This window comes from Ptychodera flava, chromosome 4 (genome assembly GCF_041260155.1).
Source record: "Ptychodera flava strain L36383 chromosome 4, AS_Pfla_20210202, whole genome shotgun sequence".
Classification (NCBI taxonomy): domain Eukaryota; kingdom Metazoa; phylum Hemichordata; class Enteropneusta; family Ptychoderidae; genus Ptychodera; species Ptychodera flava.
This window is the reverse complement of record NC_091931.1, coordinates 10,740,799-10,760,963: the sequence shown is the minus strand read 5'-3', so window position 1 is coordinate 10,760,963 and position 20,165 is coordinate 10,740,799. Positions and strand designations below refer to the sequence as shown.

The 20,165-nt window shown below is 39.8% G+C and overlaps 2 protein-coding genes across 4 annotated transcripts in view; both read left to right on the top strand.

Moving 5' to 3' along the window:
• Nucleotides 1-1,528: 1,528 nt before the first annotated feature.
• The window catches only part of LOC139130881 (NPC intracellular cholesterol transporter 1-like), a 110,185-nt gene continuing 91,548 nt past the window's right edge, over nt 1,529-20,165 (top strand). The window contains exon 1 of one of the 3 annotated variants that reach the window (XM_070696690.1): nt 1,529-1,658. The gene's annotated coding sequence lies outside the window, so the exon portion shown is untranslated. Of the gene's footprint in view, nt 1,659-1,816; nt 1,917-12,316; nt 12,441-20,165 lie in introns of those variants that run through there. The other 2 variants (XM_070696693.1, XM_070696691.1) reach the window with 2 other exon arrangements.
• On the top strand, nt 6,318-18,405 carry LOC139130604 (uncharacterized). The gene is made up of 3 exons (XM_070696354.1): nt 6,318-6,633; nt 17,093-17,361; nt 17,923-18,405. The coding sequence occupies exons 1-3, from the start codon at nt 6,318-6,320 to the stop codon at nt 18,394-18,396; spliced, it is 1,059 nt and encodes a 352-aa protein (XP_070552455.1). The 3' UTR covers nt 18,397-18,405.

Genomic DNA, 20,165 nt, shown 5'->3' with positions numbered 1-20,165 from the left:
TTCAACGAATTTTCCCCACTCTATCTTGCGTAAAGCCGTCATTTCCCCCACTCTGTCTTGCGTAAAGCCGTCATTTTCCCCACTCTGTCTTGCGTAAAGCCGTCATTTTCCCCACTCTGTCTTGCGTAAAGCCGTCATTTTCCCCGCTCTGTCTTGCGTAAAGCCGTCATTGGGCAAGAATCGAAAGCTGACTTCAGTATTAAATATCAAAACTTTCTTCCTAACGAACAGCCTTCTTCCATTTCAACGGATCATTTCTTCTTCTTCAGTCTGAGGTGTTCTATATCTTCCTAGACTTGGTTCATATCTGTGATTTGTGAGTGTTTGAATGCATGGGGGTGAACGCGAGGATTTATATTCTGTTTTCATAAGAAGTGTATAAGTGGGTGAACGCGATTAGTGGGTGTACGCGATACAGGGGAGTTTCACCTGGGCTGCCAAATTTCAAATAGGCCTAAGTTTGAATGAAATAGGAGAGACGCAAGCGAAACTGTGGCAAATGATTTCATCATTCTTTAGAAAATTCACCGACTTGAACCAAGTCTAATATCTTCCCTGAAAAGTCAGTCAATTATTTTGCCTGTCTCCCTCTTACATCTAATTTCCATCGCTCTCCCTGATGGTTTCTCTTTCCCTTTCTGCTTCACCACCCCGGCTTGTTTCTATTAATAAAGCATATTTACACACAAACAAATATGAATACATGTATACGTATTACATACATACATACATATAGACAGACAGACAGACAGACAGATAGACAGACAGACAGACAGGCAGATTTCTAGCCCTTTACTTTTTCTAGTCGATACGTATAGCTTCCTCTGCCTTATAAATACTAGTATATGTATAATTGTCATGAGACAACTGGCCAATGAGACAGCATGTGTAATCACAAAGCTGGTGTTTCTGGGGGGGACATCGGTTTAAGTCACGTGACCATTAGGTTAAATGGATGGATGACTTCCATTAACAAATAACATTGCATCAGAAAGTAGAAATAATGGTTTGATATTGCGACAGTATGTCGCGAACAAAAGCAATTCGTACAAGAAAAGTCTGTATGTGTTTTTTAATTTTAAAAAGTTATTTTTATTCTTGAGGCCAAAGTATGTAAACTGGTACAGTTTCAGAGTTTTCTTAGAAAAATTCAAACTTTCCTCTTTCTTTACACGTAATACAAAACTCTATGACCTTGTTTTAACATAATTACTATTTCATCGGCCTGACTGTTACCTCGGATGATAGCTAAGTATGTCTCCTAACGCACACCCCTTTGCATAACAAGCGGACGCCCGGTCCCAAGGCTGATAAAAGCAGTGATAATAAGGATATGCAATTTTCCCTTATTCTAACATTTGAGTCAGGGTTTGTGGCTACATCTTTTTGTGTCTTTTTTACCGGTGACCTGAAGTGAACCCTTCTTTTTGGTGGATACAGTAAGATATCTCTTTGAAAGCAGTATGATGCAAGTTTTTGCATTCGTCCCAACCGGTCGTAAAAGCTGGACGCTCTATTGCATCGCATTACCCTTTGATTTCGTCAGCCCTAAAACACAATATAAAGCATACGTCTTCCGGCTTCCTTGTATGGTCGAAACCGCCGATCGATTGCGCCCAGCGGAAAGACTTGAATTCCCTTCATCGCTGCTCGGATAGGTAATACCAGTTCTTTGTTCTTGAGTGTTCAGAATACGTGTACCATGGATGAAGACGTACAGGAGCTGACGATCAGAACAGTTTGTGGATTCGTAGGAATTTAGTCACAACGCACTAGGTATATACTCAGGCATCCCGGTTGGCCCCAGTAAACCCTGGCCTACTGACACCTACAGGACCATATACCTACTGTATTTCCACACTGTTCTCCTCTGCCTGTCTCAAATTTACGAGTGTCCATTCAGTCGGTAGTAAACGGTACCTATCTCCTTCATATGGAAAGCCGTTCGGGACCCCCGGCGACAACAGTCAAACCAAATTAACCTACGAAAGGGCGTCGATAGAAATGCGCCTTACGGATGGGAAGCATTTAAGCAACAAGTTAAATACGCGGAAGCCATATGTATACTGTGGCTGCAATAATTGTAGCTGCAATAATTGTAGCCTTGGTTGGTGGGGATTGGGCTTCTGTCGTGCGGCTCGCGCCTTGCCCCAACCAGGGCTACAATTTCTCCCTATACCTGCTAGTGTAAAAGCTGCAGTGCGGATCTACACTGCATGGTCAAGGCACACACGGGGCCGCATTATTAGAGAATCTCGCCTTACCGTGTGCAAATTTCACTATAATCCTGCTCCCGGATAATGTTAGAGCCCTTGTAACTCCTATCGATGGTCAACTTTACTCCTTGCGGCTGAAAAATGACAGTTTAATGACTCAGGCGCGAAGTCAATTCGAACTGGACCGCCGTCGTTGAACTCTGTACCCAGCCGACTTGTACCATTACATTTTAGGGGTGGCCGACAGGTGTGAGGGACTAATGAAAACGGTGGCACTAGCAGTACAGTAGCGCGCTAGTGGCAGTATAGTTGTTGTTATTTTAACGCTATCTTTTCGGAGGATTGAAAAAGGTCATAGGACTGTTTGCTCCTTTTCAATTACTGCTAGAATACCACTATCGCTGAAAGCAAAGAGAGACCAGTGACCATTGAAGAACTTGCCATCTTTATTTCCTGAGAAGTGAAAGAGATATTCACGCCATGCAAAGTCTGTCGTCTCGTCTTTGCCATTTTATACAGATGCTCTGACAACAAGAGGACACCGCGATATAATTATAAAATATCCAATCGATATTTACGGCTAATATACTATACGATATAGATCTCTAAGGCTATAAAATCTTCGATATATATCGGATATTTACCCGCCTAATTAACAAACTCTAGTATCATCTAGTAGCGAAGTTCGAGCCAGACTAGCGCTTGGCCAGAGCTGTAAAGTGGTGAAATGTCTGACAAATATTCGCAACTCTTTTTAATCTTGAAGCTTATAGTGGTACATTTTCCGACTGTTTCAAATGTGCTGAAATAGTTCCGATTCATAAGGGAGGCTCTAAATGATGTTAACAACTATAGGCCTATCTCCCTTCTACCAGTTCTATCTAAAATACTAGAAAACATGTTTATATTAGTTTTTACAGTTTTTATGCATTTAATCTTTTTTGTTACAACTCACAATCATCAGACAACATCACTCTTGTCACATTGCTTTAGTCAAGTTAACTGACCAGGGTCTATACTTTTACAGAATATAGATGAAGATAATGTTTTTAGATATACTTAAAGATTTTTTTCATCGTTGATCATAACATTTTGCTGAGCGAACTTTCTGTGTACATGTTTCTGATTTGTCACTGAAGTGGTTTCGATCAGACCTTACAGGAAGAAGTCAATGTTAGCTATTTAGGTGTACACGCTCATGTTTTGTCGATTGGTGCGGTGTATCTCAGGAGTCCATTTTTGGTCCACTTCGGATCATGTTATGTATGTCATTTTCCCCCCACACTCATCATGACATGAGTTTAATTAGTCTGGAACATTCTCAACTTTGTGTAAAAATGGGAAGCTTAGATATTACTACTACTGTGACTACTACTACTACTACTACTGTGACTACTACTACTTCGGTGCTTCAAATTTTATCAGATTTATTCAAAAACTGCTGAGGTCAATATCAAAGCATGTATGTAAAACATGCTGATTACAAGGAATTTGTTACAAAAGAAAGATGTGAAAATGATGTAAAGAAATCCTCATACAACCCGGCCTACTTCATCATTAAGATGTATGTTGACAGACAAGAAAATGCCGAAATTTTAAATTGATAAACACTGCATTATTGAAGTAGTCATGAGCAAATGGATGGAGGAAGTCCATCTGATTAAAATCAGGTGTAGAGTACGGCGACGTCTTCTTATGCGTACGCGGTATTCTCTCCGAGTCGCTGTCGCCTCTCACTACGCGACAGCGAGAGAATACCGCGTACGCATAAGAAAACGTCGCCGTACTCTACTTCTGATTTTAATCAGATTGGAGGAAGTCGTTGCTATATTAGGCTATTTCCATACTGAGTTCATCATGCACACTGTAAAGTTCACTACGGTTCGAAGCGAGACTACATAAATGTCCTGTGAGAAAATTAACCTGGAATGTAATCCGCGTTTGTGTAATGAGTTAAGAAATGCTACGACCGAACAAAAACAGTAAAATACCTACGTGTTGTATACAAATAGCAAAGTATTTGGCAAAGCTGCACTATAAGTAACTATAAATAAATATCGGCGATTTCACAGACCCGGCGTGCCGTGGCACAAGGCTAGTCATTGTAGTATCGTCTAGAGTCCGGAAATTGCCGATAAATATTCTGTAAGTATAGGCGATTTCACAGACGCAGAGTGCTGAGTCCAGTGTCGATCGGCGATTTCACAGTAATCCCGAAATCGTCGATATGTCAAACTTTGATACTAGATGGAAAATATCCGATTTTAAAAAAAAATGTTCAAAGTCACGCCGTCATGGACAAGAATGCCGTTTTGGCACCCCACTTCACACATTGTGACCTTTTTAGTCGAACAGATTTTGCTTGGAACCACTCTTTCCACATTGAACAACAGCGGCATCTTGTAAATGTAGTTGTACCATGGAGGTGGATGGTTGAACTTTAATAGTTGTGAAAGTTGAACTAGTTATATGGAGTTTAACTTAGGCACACGCCTCTGAACAATGTACATGGACACAAAGTTCTAACTGCTTCAAATGACCCGTTCCCGTGTAGGATTTATTGAACTAGTACCTAACTTATTTGAGAAAGTTGGGAAGATAGAGCACAGGATTTATTGAACTAATTAAAATGCGTAGTTGAACTTCGGCAAAAGTATCTCTCTTTATTCACCAAGAGTTATATATTGTCATGAAAATTACCCACCCCTTTCAATCCCATAAACTAGTCCTACGAGTATGGCAAGAGTGTCCGGCTTTGGCTCCGGAGGCAGTGAAGGGCTACCCGTAAGCATGCTCATTCAGCTCCCTCACACCTGTCGGCCACCCCTAAAATGTAATGGTACAAGTCGGCTGGGTACAGAGTTCAACGACGGCGGTCCAGTTCGAATTGACTTCGCGCCTGAGTCATTAAACTGTCATTTTTCAGCCGCAAGGAGTAAAGTTGACCATCGATAGGAGTTACAAGGGCTCTAACATTATCCGGGAGCAGGATTATAGTGAAATTTGCACACGGTAAGGCGAGATTCTCTAATAATGCGGCCCCGTGTGTGCCTTGACCATGCAGTGTAGATCCGCACTGCAGCTTTTACACTAGCAGGTATAGGGAGAAATTGTAGCCCTGGTTGGGGCAAGGCGCGAGCCGCACGACAGAAGCCCAATCCCCACCAACCAAGGGCTACAATTATTGCAGCTACAATAATTGTAGCCTTGGTACCAAGGTAGGGGCATCGCGCAAGCCGCACAACAGAGGCCCAAGCAGCACAACAACAAAATTTTGACCTGCACCGACAACTCCAGAACCGACAACTGTAGAATATCACCCGACACCTACAACTTATCACCCGACACCTACAACTTAAAAGCCGACACCTACAACTACAGCTGGCTCACTGGCCCGGCAGCGGCAGCGCTGTTCATTTGGAAGCGCCTGCGCACTTTGATTGTACTCGATGCCGCTGGCGACAACTCCAGTCAATTCAAGCGGCGCCTACAACAGTAAATGCGCATGCGCCTACCAATGAGCAGCACTGTCGCCGCCGCTGCAAGCAGTGCCCCAGAGTTGTCGCCAGCGGATTTTGGTATATGGAAAGCCGTTCGGGACCCCCGGCGACAACAGTCAAACCAATGCAAAATTACATAGGAATGCAGCGGCGACAACTGTTACACAAATCTGGCAGTACAGCTGGCGACAACAACAAAATTTTGACCGGCACCGACAACTCCAGAGCCGACAACTGTAGAATATCACCCGACACCTACAAGTTAACACCCGACACCTACAACTTAAAAGCCGACACCTACAACTACAGCCAGCTCACTGGCCCGGCAGCGGCAGCGCTGTTCATTTGGAAGCGCCTGTACTCGATGCCGCTGGCGACAACTCCAGTCAATTCAAGCGGCGCCTACAACAGTGGTTTGTTCATTAGTAAACGCATGCGTACTAAGTTGTACCAAAATCCGCTGGCGACAACTCTGGGCACTGCTTGCAGCGGCGGCGACAGTGCTGCTTATTGGTAGGCGCATGCGCATTTACATTATACTATGGAAAGCCGTTTGGGACCCCCGGCGACAACAGTCAAACCAATGTAAAATTACAGAGGAATGCAGCGGCGACAACTGTTACACAAATCTGGCAGTACAACTGGCGACAACAACAAAATTTTGACCGGCACCGACAACTCCAGAGCCGACAACTGTAGAATATCACCCGACACCTACAACTTATCACCCGACACCTACAACTTAAAAGCCGACACCTACAAATACAGCTGGCTCACTGGCCCGGCAGCGGCAGCGCTGTTCATTTGGAAGCGCCTGCGCACTTTGATTGTACTCGATGCCGCTGGCGACAACTCCAGTCAATTCAAGCGACAACTCTGGGCACTGCTTGCTGCGGCGGCGACAGTGCTGCTTATTGGTAGGCGCATGCGCATTTACATTATACTATGGAAAGCCGTTCGGGACCCCCGGCGACAACAGTTAAACCAATGCAAAATTACATAGGAATGCAGCGGCGACAACTGTAACACAAATCTGGTGACAACAACAAAATTTTGACCGGCACCGACAACTCCAGAGCCAACAACTGTAGAATATCACCCTACACCTACAACTTATCACCCGACACCTACAACTTAAAAGCCGACACCTACAACTACAGCTGGCTCACTGGCCCGGCAGCGGCAGCGCTGTTCATTAGGAAGCGCCTGCGCACTTTGATTGTACTCGATGCCGCTGGCGACAACTCCAGTCAATTCAAGCGGCGCCTACAACAGTGGTTTGTTCATTAGTAAACGCATGCGCACTAAGAGGTACCAAAATCCCCTGGCGACAACTCTTGGCACTGCTTGCAGCGGCGGCGACAGTGCTGCTCATTGGTAGGCGCATGCGCATTTACATGATACTATGGAAAGCCGTTCGGGACCCCCGGCGACAACAGTCAAACCAATGCAAAATTACATAGGAATGCAGCGGCGACAACTGTTACACAAATCTGACAGTACAACTGGCGACAACAACAAAATTTTGACCGGCACCGACAACTCCAGAGCCGACAACTGTAGAATATCACCCGACACCTACAACTTAAAAGCCGACACCTACAACTACAGCTGGCTCACTGGCCCGGCAGCGGCAGCGCTGTTCATTTGGGAGCGCCTGCGCACTTTGATCGTACTCGATGCCGCTGGCGACAACTCCAGTCTATTCAAGCGGTGCCTACAACAGTGGTTTGTTCATTAGTAAACGCATGCGCACTAAGTTGTACCAAAATCCGCTGGCGACAACTCTTGGCACTGCTTGCAGCGGCAGCGACAGTGCTGCTCATTGGTAGGCGCATGCGCATTTACATGATACCAAATGCCGCTGGCGGCAACTCTGGGCACTGCTTGCAGCACAGGGTCCGGCGAGCAATATTCGTCTAGAAATTATGAATATGATCAATAAATGTCTTGTATTAAACTTTTTTTCATTATACAAGCCTTACCTGTGTCTAGTGTGTGCCTATTACTTTACCCTAGCTATCTGTGTATAGTATTTCAAAGAAAACAGTCTATATCTGTTAATTGCCCTCCCTAATCCCCTTCATTAATTTGTTCTGCCGATCGCCAACGCGGGGGGCTTATCGCCCTAAACAAATACCTCGTTAGCAGCTCATAAGGTAGCTACTACCTTATGAGCTGCTAACGAGGTATTTGGTCAGGGCGATAAGCCCCCGCGTTGGCGATCGGCAGAACAAATTAATGAAGGGGATTAGGGAGGGCAATTAACAGATATAGACTGTTTTCTTTGAAATACTATACACAGATAGCTAGGGTAAAGTAATAGGCACACACTAGACACAGGTAAGGCTTGTATAATGAAAAAAAAGTTTAATACAAGACATTTATTGATCATATTCATAATTTCTAGACGAATATTGCTCGCCGGACCCTGTGCTTGCAGCGGCGGCGACGGTGGTGCTCACTACCAAACGCATGCGCATTTAGATTATACACAAGACCTACCAGTCTGACAGTGCTGTTAATTTTTAATTGTCAGTAATGCAGTTGTAATGCCTGTTTGTCGCTTCCTTTTAAGGTCTATCGGCAATATTAGGAACTGTCACATGTGTACTACTCTCTCTCTCTCTCTCTCTCTCTCTCTCTCTCTCTCTCTCTCTCTCTCTGTGGTCCTTTTGATCTATAGTAAGATTGGTTGTTTAACCTTTAGTGTAATTTATATATCATTATCCCATAAGGGGATACGATTTCAATAACGATTTTACTTTATGAACTATCGTTGCAGTCTGGACGCAATAGCTGAAAACGAAGTTAAACATTCTTAGCGAATGAGTAGGGTGAAATTTGAATCCCCATGGGAAATGATAGGGCTGTGTACTCACAATATATGTGTCGCGCATCTGAATGTCTTTCTCAGGTATGATTTCGTATCCCAAATTTACCTAGCAATATTATACCAAGGCTCTAACACCTAAATTTTTAGTAGTTTGTGTCCACCAAATATTTTCGAAAAATCATACCGCATAGCTAGCGAGCGATAAGGGGAACACCATTTGATTCTTGGGGGGTATGGAGGATTTTGAGAAAAAAATTGTCGCCAGGTGAGATAGAAGAAAAAAAAATGATCCTGTCATGGCCTGAGAAAAAAAAATTGTCATAACAGACAGAAGTGAAAAACAAAATTGTCACAATGCACCAAAAATTAGCAAAATTTGGAAACCCTATCCTCATGTATTCTTTGCCGGCGCACAGCCATGGGTGGCGCAAATGTTTTTACCACAAGCAATTCTTATGTTTTTTTCCCAGCACTTATGATATAAGCATGCACTACATAGGTCTACTTTACGCCTCAGTGCACTCAATGTTTTCCTTCCCTTCTCTGACCCAAGAAATCATATTTCAGGATTTCTGTTGCAATATCTCAATGGCATAGGCACTATCTAGAGGGGACTTTTTGACTTCTGTAAATTGTGAAAATTTTAAAACACAAGACAGGAGTCAATAAACTAGTGTTAAAACCAATATATTATTCTCTCAATATAAATATATTAGAAAGATGTACAAGTTGACAATGAAAAATTGAGGAACAACAAATATAATGAAATACGAGAGGGTCACTAAAAAAATTGAAAACTTCAGGGGGCCGTTACTCAAAATGTGGAGAGGAAGAAAGGGGGCGGGGTTACTCAATTTTTTTGCGCGAAATAAATTGAAACACATCTTAGATTGCACCATTGCATACATCCATTTCTCAAAATTTTCACAGGATCTAGGACAAAACTGAACTGTTGTGAATTCATCCTTTATTATCACAGAAACATGTTTTAATTTACCTCAGTTCAATGACCATTTTGACAGTTAAACATACCATATTCATGCTTTTCATTAGAAGCTGGCAGCTGGAGAAATGACACAAGAAGGTCACAGATTTTCCGTTCCTTTATATTTATTTATCTTCAGTCTCTGGCAAACAGAACAGTTTTTCACAAACTGTATTGTCATTGTTTGGTTGTTGAATATTGTGACACAAACACTGATCATGCAAAAAATGTAAAAAAAAATATTGCAGTGTTCAATGTCATTTTCAAACAGTTTTACCGAGTGCAAAATAACCTGAAACTCCTCTCAGATTGCACCATTAAACATATCAATTTCTCAAAATTTCCAATACGAGAGGGGGAAGCCCTCTCGTGCTCTCCCCTTGGTGGTATTCTAACACTTTCACTTAGTAAAAAAATTAAAAAAAACCTCTCAGATTGCACCAGACTGCACCATTGCACACATCAATATCTTAAAAATGTCCATGCAAGATAGGGGAAAGCCCCTGTGACACTTCCCCCCTAAGCCTCTCACGCGTTCTCCCCCTGTACTTTCAAATTCTGCCCTGTCAGATATTCCAGTGAAAATCCTGTCATAAATAAACAATATACTATATGGTTAGATACTGCGTGAGCTTTTATATCTTTATTTTATTGTGACTTTCAATTTCATTTTGATGGGTTCACCTTTTTTGAACCATCGTGAGATAACTGATGATAGTCTAGCAGAGTACATCAGGATTTCAAAGGTCTTTACTGTTGCTGTATTTTGTAAATTTTTACAAATACATGTATTTAACTTTTCTAAGTGGGGGGATCAGTCAAAATTTCAGAGTTAGAGAGGGGAGTTACTCAAATTCATCATGGTTGACGGGGGGGGGGGGTGTCACTCGAAATTTCTGAGTTTCAGGCCGTAAATAATGACGGCTCCCTTATATACAAAGCATTACAAACTTGATGACAAATAAAAAAATTGCACTGCTACTCCATTTGAAAAAAAAAATTGATGCAGCTCTGACAGTAGAAAGAAAAATTGCTTTCACTGTGACAGGAAAAAAAATTTGCTCCCATACCCATTTCCTCCATACCCCCCAAAAAAATCAAATGGTTCTCCCCTAACATCAGATGACTCCCGTACGCTTGGCCCAGACCACCCACCAACGGATGTGGTCACGTCGACCTTGCCAGGCAAGTGCTTTAAAGTATTCATCCAACAATACTGTGCAAATTTCGACCCTATGGATTTTGTAAACTGGCTCTCCGGTGAAATACATCTGAAATGGGGTCCTAAAATAGCGAGATGTTAGGTCTAAAATTGGGACGGGTGTATTATGTCGCACACCCCAACCATTTCTCTAAAATAAAGTTCGTATCTATATTATGTAAATAAATATAAAGGAAAATGAGGGCAACTCCACACATCGGCTCTATTAAGATTGTTTAATATTACGATATGGTGAATGAAAGGATCATTGCATTTATTGAAATCGTATCCCCTTATGGGATCATGATATATAAATTACAATAACCAATCTTACAATAGATCAAAAGGACCAGAGAGAGAGAGAGAGAGAGAGAGAGAGAGAGAGAAGTGTACATGTGACAGTTCCTAATATTCTCGATAGACCTTAAAACTGCATTACTGACAATTAAAAATTAACAGCACTGTCAGACCACAGGCGTACGGAATGTTTCCTAGATTGTCGTCGGATGGGAAGTGACTGACACTGTACTGTGAGGCCGAAGGCCGAACCTCGGTACTGTATAAGAATACAAGGTATGTCACGGATAAATCGACCGGTGGCCCGAAACAAACGAAATAAAGCATCTACCTCAAGAAAATCACATCGACCGGTCGGAAATACCTTCAAACTTTCAAATCTTTACTCTGGTTACAGAATTCTTTCAAATCTGCCAGTTATGGGCGATAATTGACTGTCCGGCGAATACTCGCACTTGCATTGCCACTCCGCCATTTTGAATAGCTGTTTTACTCCCAAAAGCCTTTGGGAGTGGACGAGTGACCCCGTGACCCCACAACCGCTAAATTCAACCGTTAACCGTTAGGTAAATTTCATACTGTCAGTGAATACAACTTCAGCTATCAGGCAACAAGGCAATCAACGCAAACCATGGGAAAGTTTATGCTTGTGAATCCCGCCATCTGACATTTGTAAACAAACTCTTCACGGGGTCACTCGTCCACTCGCAAAGGCTTTTGGGAGTAAAACAGCTATTCAAAATGGCGGAGTGGCAATGCAAGTGCGAGTATTCGCCGGACAGTCAATTATCGCCCATAACTGGCAGATTTGAAAGAATTCTGTAACCAGAGTAAAGATTTGAAAGTTTGAAGGTATTTCCGACCGGTCGATGTGATTTTCTTGAGGTAGATGCTTTATTTCGTTTGTTTTGGGCCACCGGTCGATTTATCCGTGACATACCTTGTATTCTTATACAGTACCGAGGTTCGGCCTTCGGCCTCACAGTACAGTGTCAGTCACTTCCCATCCGACGACGATCTAGGAAACATTCCGTACGCCTGTGTGTCAGACTGGTAGGTCTTGTGTATAATCTAAATGCGCATGCGTTTGGTAGTGAGCACCACCGTCGCCGCCGCTGCAAGCAGTGCCCAGAGTTGCCGCCAGCGGCATTTGGTATCATGTAAATGCGCATGCGCCTACCAATGAGCAGCACTGTCGCCGCCGCTGCAAGCAGTGTCAAGAGTTGTCGCCAGCGGATTTTGGTACAACTTAGTGCGCATGCGTTTACTAACGAACAAACCACTGTTGTAGGCGCCGCTTGAATTGACTGGAGTTGTCGCCAGCGGCATCGAGTACGATCAAAGTGCGCAGGCGCTCCCAAATGAACAGCGCTGCCGCTGCCGGGCCAGTGAGCCAGCTGTAGTTGTAGGTGTCGGCCTTTAAGTTGTAGGTGTCGGGTGATATTCTACAGTTGTCGGCTCTGGAGTTGTCGGTGCCGGTCAAAATTTTGTTGTTGTCGCCAGTTGTACTGTCAGATTTGTGTTACAGTTGTCGCCGCTGCATTCCTATGTAATTTTGTATTGGTTCAACTGTTGTCGCCGGGGGTCCCGAACGGCTTTCCATATGATACCGAATGCCGCTGGCGGCAACTCTGGGCACTGCTTGCAGCGGCGCGGCGGCGACGGTGGTGCTCATTACCAAACGCATGCGCATTTAGATTATACACAAGACCTACCAGTCTGACAGTGCTGTTAATTTTTAATTGTCAGTAATGCAGTTGTAATGCCTGTTTGTCGCTTCCTTTTAAGGTCTATCGGCAATATTAGGAACTGTCACATGTGTAGTGTAATAAAGGGAAAGTGGCTTCACACATCACTCATCTCGTCGTGTATGTGCTTTGGTGTGTTCAGTGTCTGAAATGTTTTAGCTGTTAGTGTGAAAATTAACAAACGAATCGTTAATTTTAAAACCAGATATGAACTGTAAATGCTCACGTGTTTCATTTTATATTGATGTTATGTGTAAATTTGAACCTTTGGCACATGTTTGCAACTTCATTGAAATTATTATGATCAACATAATGAACAATAATCACGGCCGATTAATTCTAAAAGGTCATGAAGTATGCAAATATGTAATTAGCTGAAATAAAAATATTAAAGTTATTTGACTGCTCTTATTGTATCACCACTTTATATAGCAAGTATAATTACTGTTGGCCATGTCCTTCAAGTCATATATGCCGAGCTGTGAAAGCTCATTAGATATGCAAATTATAAATTAGCTGACATGAAAATGTGAAATGACTTTGGATATTGTTTTAACCTAGTACCTGGTATAATCATCAATGTACATAGCATGTTTTGCCAACTTCGATCAAGTAAATCCTGGTATATATCCCTAATAAGCAAAGTTCATTAAATATGTAAATTAGGAATTGGCTTTAGTAAAAATGCTTAAAGATTGTCAATAATGTTGTATCATGGTATCTGTAATATGTGTAGCAAATTTTGTCAACTTTGGTCAAGTCAATTCAGATATATATCTCTAATTAGGAAAGATCATTAAATATGCAAATTAGGAATTGGCTGAAGAGAAAATGCTTAATGACTTTCAATAATGTTGTATTATAGTGTCTTTAATGTACATAGCAAATTTCATCAATTTTGATCAAGCTAATTAAGATAAATATCCCTAATTATGAAAATTCATTTAATATTCAAATTAGGTTTTGGCTGAAGTAAAAATGTCTTTTGACTTTCAATAATGTTATATCACAGTATCTTTGATGTATATAGCAAGTTTCAACAACTTAACTTAGTTTTAATTCTCGTAATTACGAGTTTTAAAATCTCGTAATTACGAGTTTTTAAATCTCGTAATTACGGGGTGCGTTTGGGTGCGCAGTTCTTGACTCGAGAACGACCCGAATAGCTTCGGCTAAGGTTCGGAAAATTGCCGAGAGTTGTTCTCGGGTCGAGAACATACTCTTGGCAAAAGTTGGGAGCAGACGAGAACAAGATGGCGTCAAACGGCGACACATCCAAAAGGTATTGTAACATTTTTCGTAAAAGCGATGTAAATAAATTGTAAAAAAATGTGTCAGCTAGATTGAAATAATTGAAATGCACAGTGTCCCTGTCAGCTTTGTTTTGACGAGGAAGAAAATTAAAGAAACTGCTATTATTATTATTATGAGATTTTATTTCAGACAAATTATTAAAAAAATCGTCCATAGTTAAAAAAGTACAGAAAAGAAGCACACAGTAACAATACACAAAGCGAAAGACACAGCATTAAAATCTAATATTAAAAAAACCCCCAAAAAACAATAAAAATTCATCGGTGGAGCAAACTTTGCCAATGCCATTGTAGACCAGAATAAAACATGTCAGATTTACATAACACTTTTAAAAGCTCGTTTTCACAATGCTGAAGTCGACAAGCAAAGCTATAAACAGCTTTTCTCCTCAAAACGGAGAAATTATTCATACTAAGAGTGACAAACGAATTTGTAATACTAGCCATTCGTGGGAGGCTCAGTAGCCTTCGAAGTGCATTGTTATGACAAACATGAATGCTACGAATTGAGGAAGACTTATATTTACACCATAATTGTACACCATAAATATTATTGCAAAAAGCATTAAAAAGCTGCAATTTAACAGCTGGGCTACACCTGCTAAATTTTCGTAAGAGCAAATTTGAACGACCGCACAATGCCCTTCGTTGAGAGGCAATATCATCATCATCTTTAAGATCGTAAGTAAAAATATGGCCAAGATAAGTAAATTTAGAGACAAAGTCTATCGTGTATCCTCTAAGTATGACCGAAGGAATATTACTCAGTTTGTTGACTGATGTAAAGCACATGCACTTGGTCTTTAACACATTGTATACAATATCATGATCTATGGCATAGAGCTCACAATTTTAACAAGTTTTCTTAGCCTTTAATTGAAGGTGCAAGCAGACACATATCATCAGCGTATGACAAGTTATTTAAAACAACTCCTCCTACTTCACAGCCGACACCACAACTAGTCAAAGAGTGATTAAGATCATCAATGTAAACATTAAAAAGAAGTGGTGACATGATTCCCCCTTGACGGACCCCATTTGTAACTGTAAAGAAGGATGATATTGATTTCCCCCAGCGAATGCAAAAACATTGAGATGCGTACCAAAAATGTAGTAGCCGTACAATGTAAAGAGGAATATGTCTGTCGATTAATTTTTTCAAAAGTGTCCCATGATTCACCCTGTCAAAGGCCTTTTCGGCGTCTAGAAAACAAACGAACACTGAGCTGCCATTAAGTTTATAATATCTAATGGTTTCCTTTAAAAGGAAAATACACATGTCTGTACCATGCATTTTCTTGAAACCAAACTGATTGTCTGATGTTGTGAGATAGTTTTCACACCTATCGAGAAGAGCCCGTTCAAAACCTTAGAAAACACACTTGTCAAAGCGATTGACGGTAATTATTTTTGTGCGACAGATCAGCGGTTTTGTCTTTAACAAGCGGAATAATAACAACATTTGTCAGATTTTCAGGCACAAACCCATGAACCATCATTGACGAAAAGCAAAGACTATGATGGACAATCAATTTGGTGTGTGCGTAACACAAGTGTTCAGCACTAAGACCATCTAGACCAGGGGATTTCCCAATTATAAGGTTATCAATAATGCGACGAATTTCATCAACTGTAATTGACATATCAGTATATGAGATAGACATTAATGCGTTTTGTACAAATGCGTCATGTTTTGGATTATTTACAGAGTTCATCAGATTTTTGAAATGTGAACCCCACATATCTGCAATATTCTGTTCACCTTTTATGTTGTTTACACATGTTGCTAAAGGTGTCTTTTTGTGATTAACTTGGGCAACTGAGGCCCAAAAATTCCGATGGTCATTTCCTAAAAGAGCTTTCGCCATACCATCTGCACGTTTGCTGGCTTCAGCCCGCTTGCAGTTTCTCAATGAATATTTAAATATCGATCTAGTCCGACGCATGTAATCAGCAATCGGACCAGAGTGTGGCTTATCAGCAGAATTCCACATCGTATAAGCATGGCGAGCGGTTTTGTGGGCTTCTTTCACCATATCATTCCAACCCGGTATGGGATTGTAACTTTTTGATTTACTACTATGAAATACATCATTACTCGCTTTTGTCAAGGCATTACAAATAGAATTATAATATGTCGAAATTTGTTGACTATGGGATGGATCATCACAGTTGCAGTTTTTACATAACAAAGCTCTGATTGGTGGAACTATTGCATTCAAATAATGACCAGATTTAACGGTATAGTCATTGATAATGTCCTCACTATAGAATGGCATGTTTTTATTTTGTTGTATAGCAGACGCCGAGCCGTGCAACTTGCAATCCTGTTAACATACCAAGACTTTATCAATTATGCATTGACAACCATGAATATTGACAGTGTCAAAAGTGCTAATAAATATCTTTGATACTCGGGATACATTGGTGAAAACAAACGAGTGAACTGTTATATTTGCCTGTCTGTAAATGCTCGGTGGTATGTTTTTCACTCACTTTCTTAGCGATGGATTGATGGACATTAAAGTTGTGCATAACGAGAAGACATATACGATAAGATCGGATCGCAAGACTGCTGAAAAACTTAAGAATGGCGAGTATCAGCATAGACCCCTCGAGAAAACTGGGGTCCCTGTATCAGTGTTAAAGATGTTGACGAAACTTTAAAATATTCACAGGGCAAAGCAAAATCCGGGAGCGATCGGGTAATTGTGTGCATCTTGTTTCAAAATGTTGGATGGTTTAACATATCTGTTATACTCGTTTTTCTTGTTCTTCACCCTGCTGTCCTCAATACATTCATGCATTGTGATTTTAATTAGACATATATCAGCATAAATATAGCAGCCTTTCACATGTTTCAGAAGTAGCAATAAGTTTTTTTCCCTATATGTCAAACAAGTTACACTTCATTTTGTATTTTACATATTTTCAAACAACTAGCTTTTGTTCATAATTTTAAAAAATGATCTTGAATATCCATTATTATTTATTAGATTCAAAATACCTGCTTGAAATTATAAAGAAAGCAGAAGAGACAGAAAGAACCAAATGTACAGCTACCAGTGCAACTACACAGCCAACAAATGTATCCAGCAAAATTATGACTGACAAGTCAAGCCCTCATCAAGCAGAAGAAACTCAAATCTGCGGTGATCAACTTCAAGTTCCTGGAACTGAAACACCAACAAAATGGCCAAAGGGGGCATCAACAACTCTTGTACAACTGCGACTTAACAAGGATGAGGAATTTCATAAGCATAAAGTGAGTTGGGTGTATTAACAATGATGCAACCATAATATAAATTTAAATAAATTCATGATTGCTGTTAAATGTAGTTTTACTTTTGCATGGCAAGCAATAACACAATTAAAATATGTGTCAAACTTATCTAATGTACTGTCTGTTAGTCTGTAATTACAACTTAGAAATAGAAGGTTCCATGAAATTACTTGAATTTTTCAACATTTTTAAAGCCTTTGAAAATCACATAATACAGTTTACACTTGTAGCTGACCCTTGGACAATTTATTCATCAAGGTAAATTCTGGAAATAATGCCATTGTTTTCTCTGTTGTGGTTAATATTTTTGGACTTGATGTATTTTTAATCTGAAAGTATGGAATTTCAAGGAAAGATTGAAACAATCATTTGAGCTCAAGAAATTGAGAATGGATTGCATAGAAAGGAAACCCCTTTATCCCTTTTCTAAATAGTTTCAGTTTATGGCAAGATAGTAACATGTAATAATAGAAGAATGATAGAATGATATGATAATCTTAATAGAATATTGATAATGCAATCTTTCTTTATTTTGGAATTTAGGTCCATAAACAGCTATGGAATGAAATTAACAATGAGATGAAGGATAGAGGTTACACTTTTACTGCTGATCAGTGTCTGAACAAATGGAAAAGCCTTAAAAGAGAGTACAAGAGCACCGTTGATCACAATTCTCATACAGGAAACAACAAAAAAACATGTCTTTTTTATGAAGAGTTCAACCGCCTGTATGGGAACAAACCAAGTACACGCCCAGATTATACCATTGAGTCATCACTTAAAGCTGGTGAAGGTGACAGTGTTGCTCCTGTGGTGGATCACACTGACAATGCCACACCCTCAAAACCAAGAGGCAGAAGCAAGTGTTCAAATGTAGGTCAACTCATGACATGGTTGACTTCCTTTCAAGAGGAACAAAAAGATAATATAGCAAGACAGGAAGAATTGCAAAGAAAACTACATGCAGAAAAAATGGCTAGATTTGATCGATTGCTTGACATTATAGACAAAAAGTAAATCATAATTAGTTATATCTTGTTGAACACTGTTATTGTTACAAAAACAAAATTCTTGTTGTCTTGCCTCTTAACTTTTTGTTCCTCTTTACCGGTAAAATGAAGGCAAGGAATAATCATTCTGTTATATTATACTCCTTTGGTATATTGTCACTTTTGTATATATAAATTCTCTTTTGCTTGCTAGTTAACTTTTGATCCCCTGTACATGAAAAAACAACTGGCAGAAATATGTGTTTCATCTGTAGTTGATCCATATCATCATTATCTTTCTCTCTGGCTTGAGAACAAGACACAGATTTCAATGTTAATACAAGTTTAATATGCTAGAGTTTACAGTTTTAGTACTTACCTGTGTCTTGAAGGAAAAAATACTACTGATCATAACAAAAGCTCAGGCAATAACAATGAAAAATGTCTTTTCTGTTTTAGCAGTTTTGTTGACCTCAAAATATCTTCCTTTCTCTCCTTGTTTTCTCTGAATTCTAAACTCTGAAGGGATATTGGCTATTACAGGAGTAGGAAACCATTCCTCTGTGAAAGATTTGACAAGTAATTTCAAATTTTAACGGTCAAAAATTGATAATATTATGAATAAAAAAGAGTATACAATGTCTTATTTGAAAACATTCACCCCTGTCGATTACATTGGACTACTCTGTGCAGTTTATGTGAAGATTTCGGTGCAGATTTACACATTATCCATGTGCACAGTTTTCGCTTTCCCCAATGGGCTGTAATTTAATGTATGGGCAAACATTTACTCGCAGTGTTGTAATCTTTACCTTGTTCAAAATTGTATATACAGTCCTAGCGGGTAGTTAAGAATAAGTGTATACACACACCTAAATTACTACATTCTCACAAACGTATTTTAGTTCGAAAGTGAAATCATAGAAATAATGCTAAAAGATACAGCTAGTGGGGCTTTAATGCTTGTGTTGGAATGCCAGATTATATAATATTACTGCCATATAACACAAGTTATGTTTTTCTTGCACCTTTGCAACTAAATGGAATTCTTGTCTTGTCGATTTTTTCATCATTTATACTTGGCAATCAAGGGGCAGGAGAAAACATTATGATGTTAGCTCAGGTCATTGTTAACTTCCTAAAGGAACAGAAAGATCATTTAGTAATACTGAGTAGAATTTTAAATGAAATATATGCTGGAAAAAGTGACATCGTCAAAATTGTATAGTTTGTTCAGCATTTATAAACAGTTAGTTATATTTGTTAAAGCGACAGCAGTTGTGACTTTATATATTTTTTTCAGTGTCCTCTGTCTATTAAGTAAAGTTTCTTTGTGTGCTCTGAATACACTCGACTTCACAAAGTCTTTCAAATTTTTTGAATTTTTTGGCTTAATATTTATTATATGGAAATGTCTAATTGCAAAACTGACTATTTTTGATGCAATACCACTTTAAACTTACAGCTTTATTTGTTTAATTTTTGAATTTCAACACTGAGAAACAAGACTGTAAACAAAACCGTGAGCAAAGTAATTATAAATTTCAATATATGTAAGGTACCATTAATTATAATTTTGTAAAGAGCTTTTGTCAATTTTTGTCATTTTCCTGTAGAAGACTATTGAATTATCAATTAATAATACAAACAGTGATTAATAGTCAGTCCCATTCATACCAGAACACTAGTTCAAACACTGTTGTCTGAAGTAACTGTGGCTACAGATGGATTCCAAGTGGATTAAAGATTAATTTCAATGAAGTTGACATGCAGGTACTATTAATACCTTGAAATTTC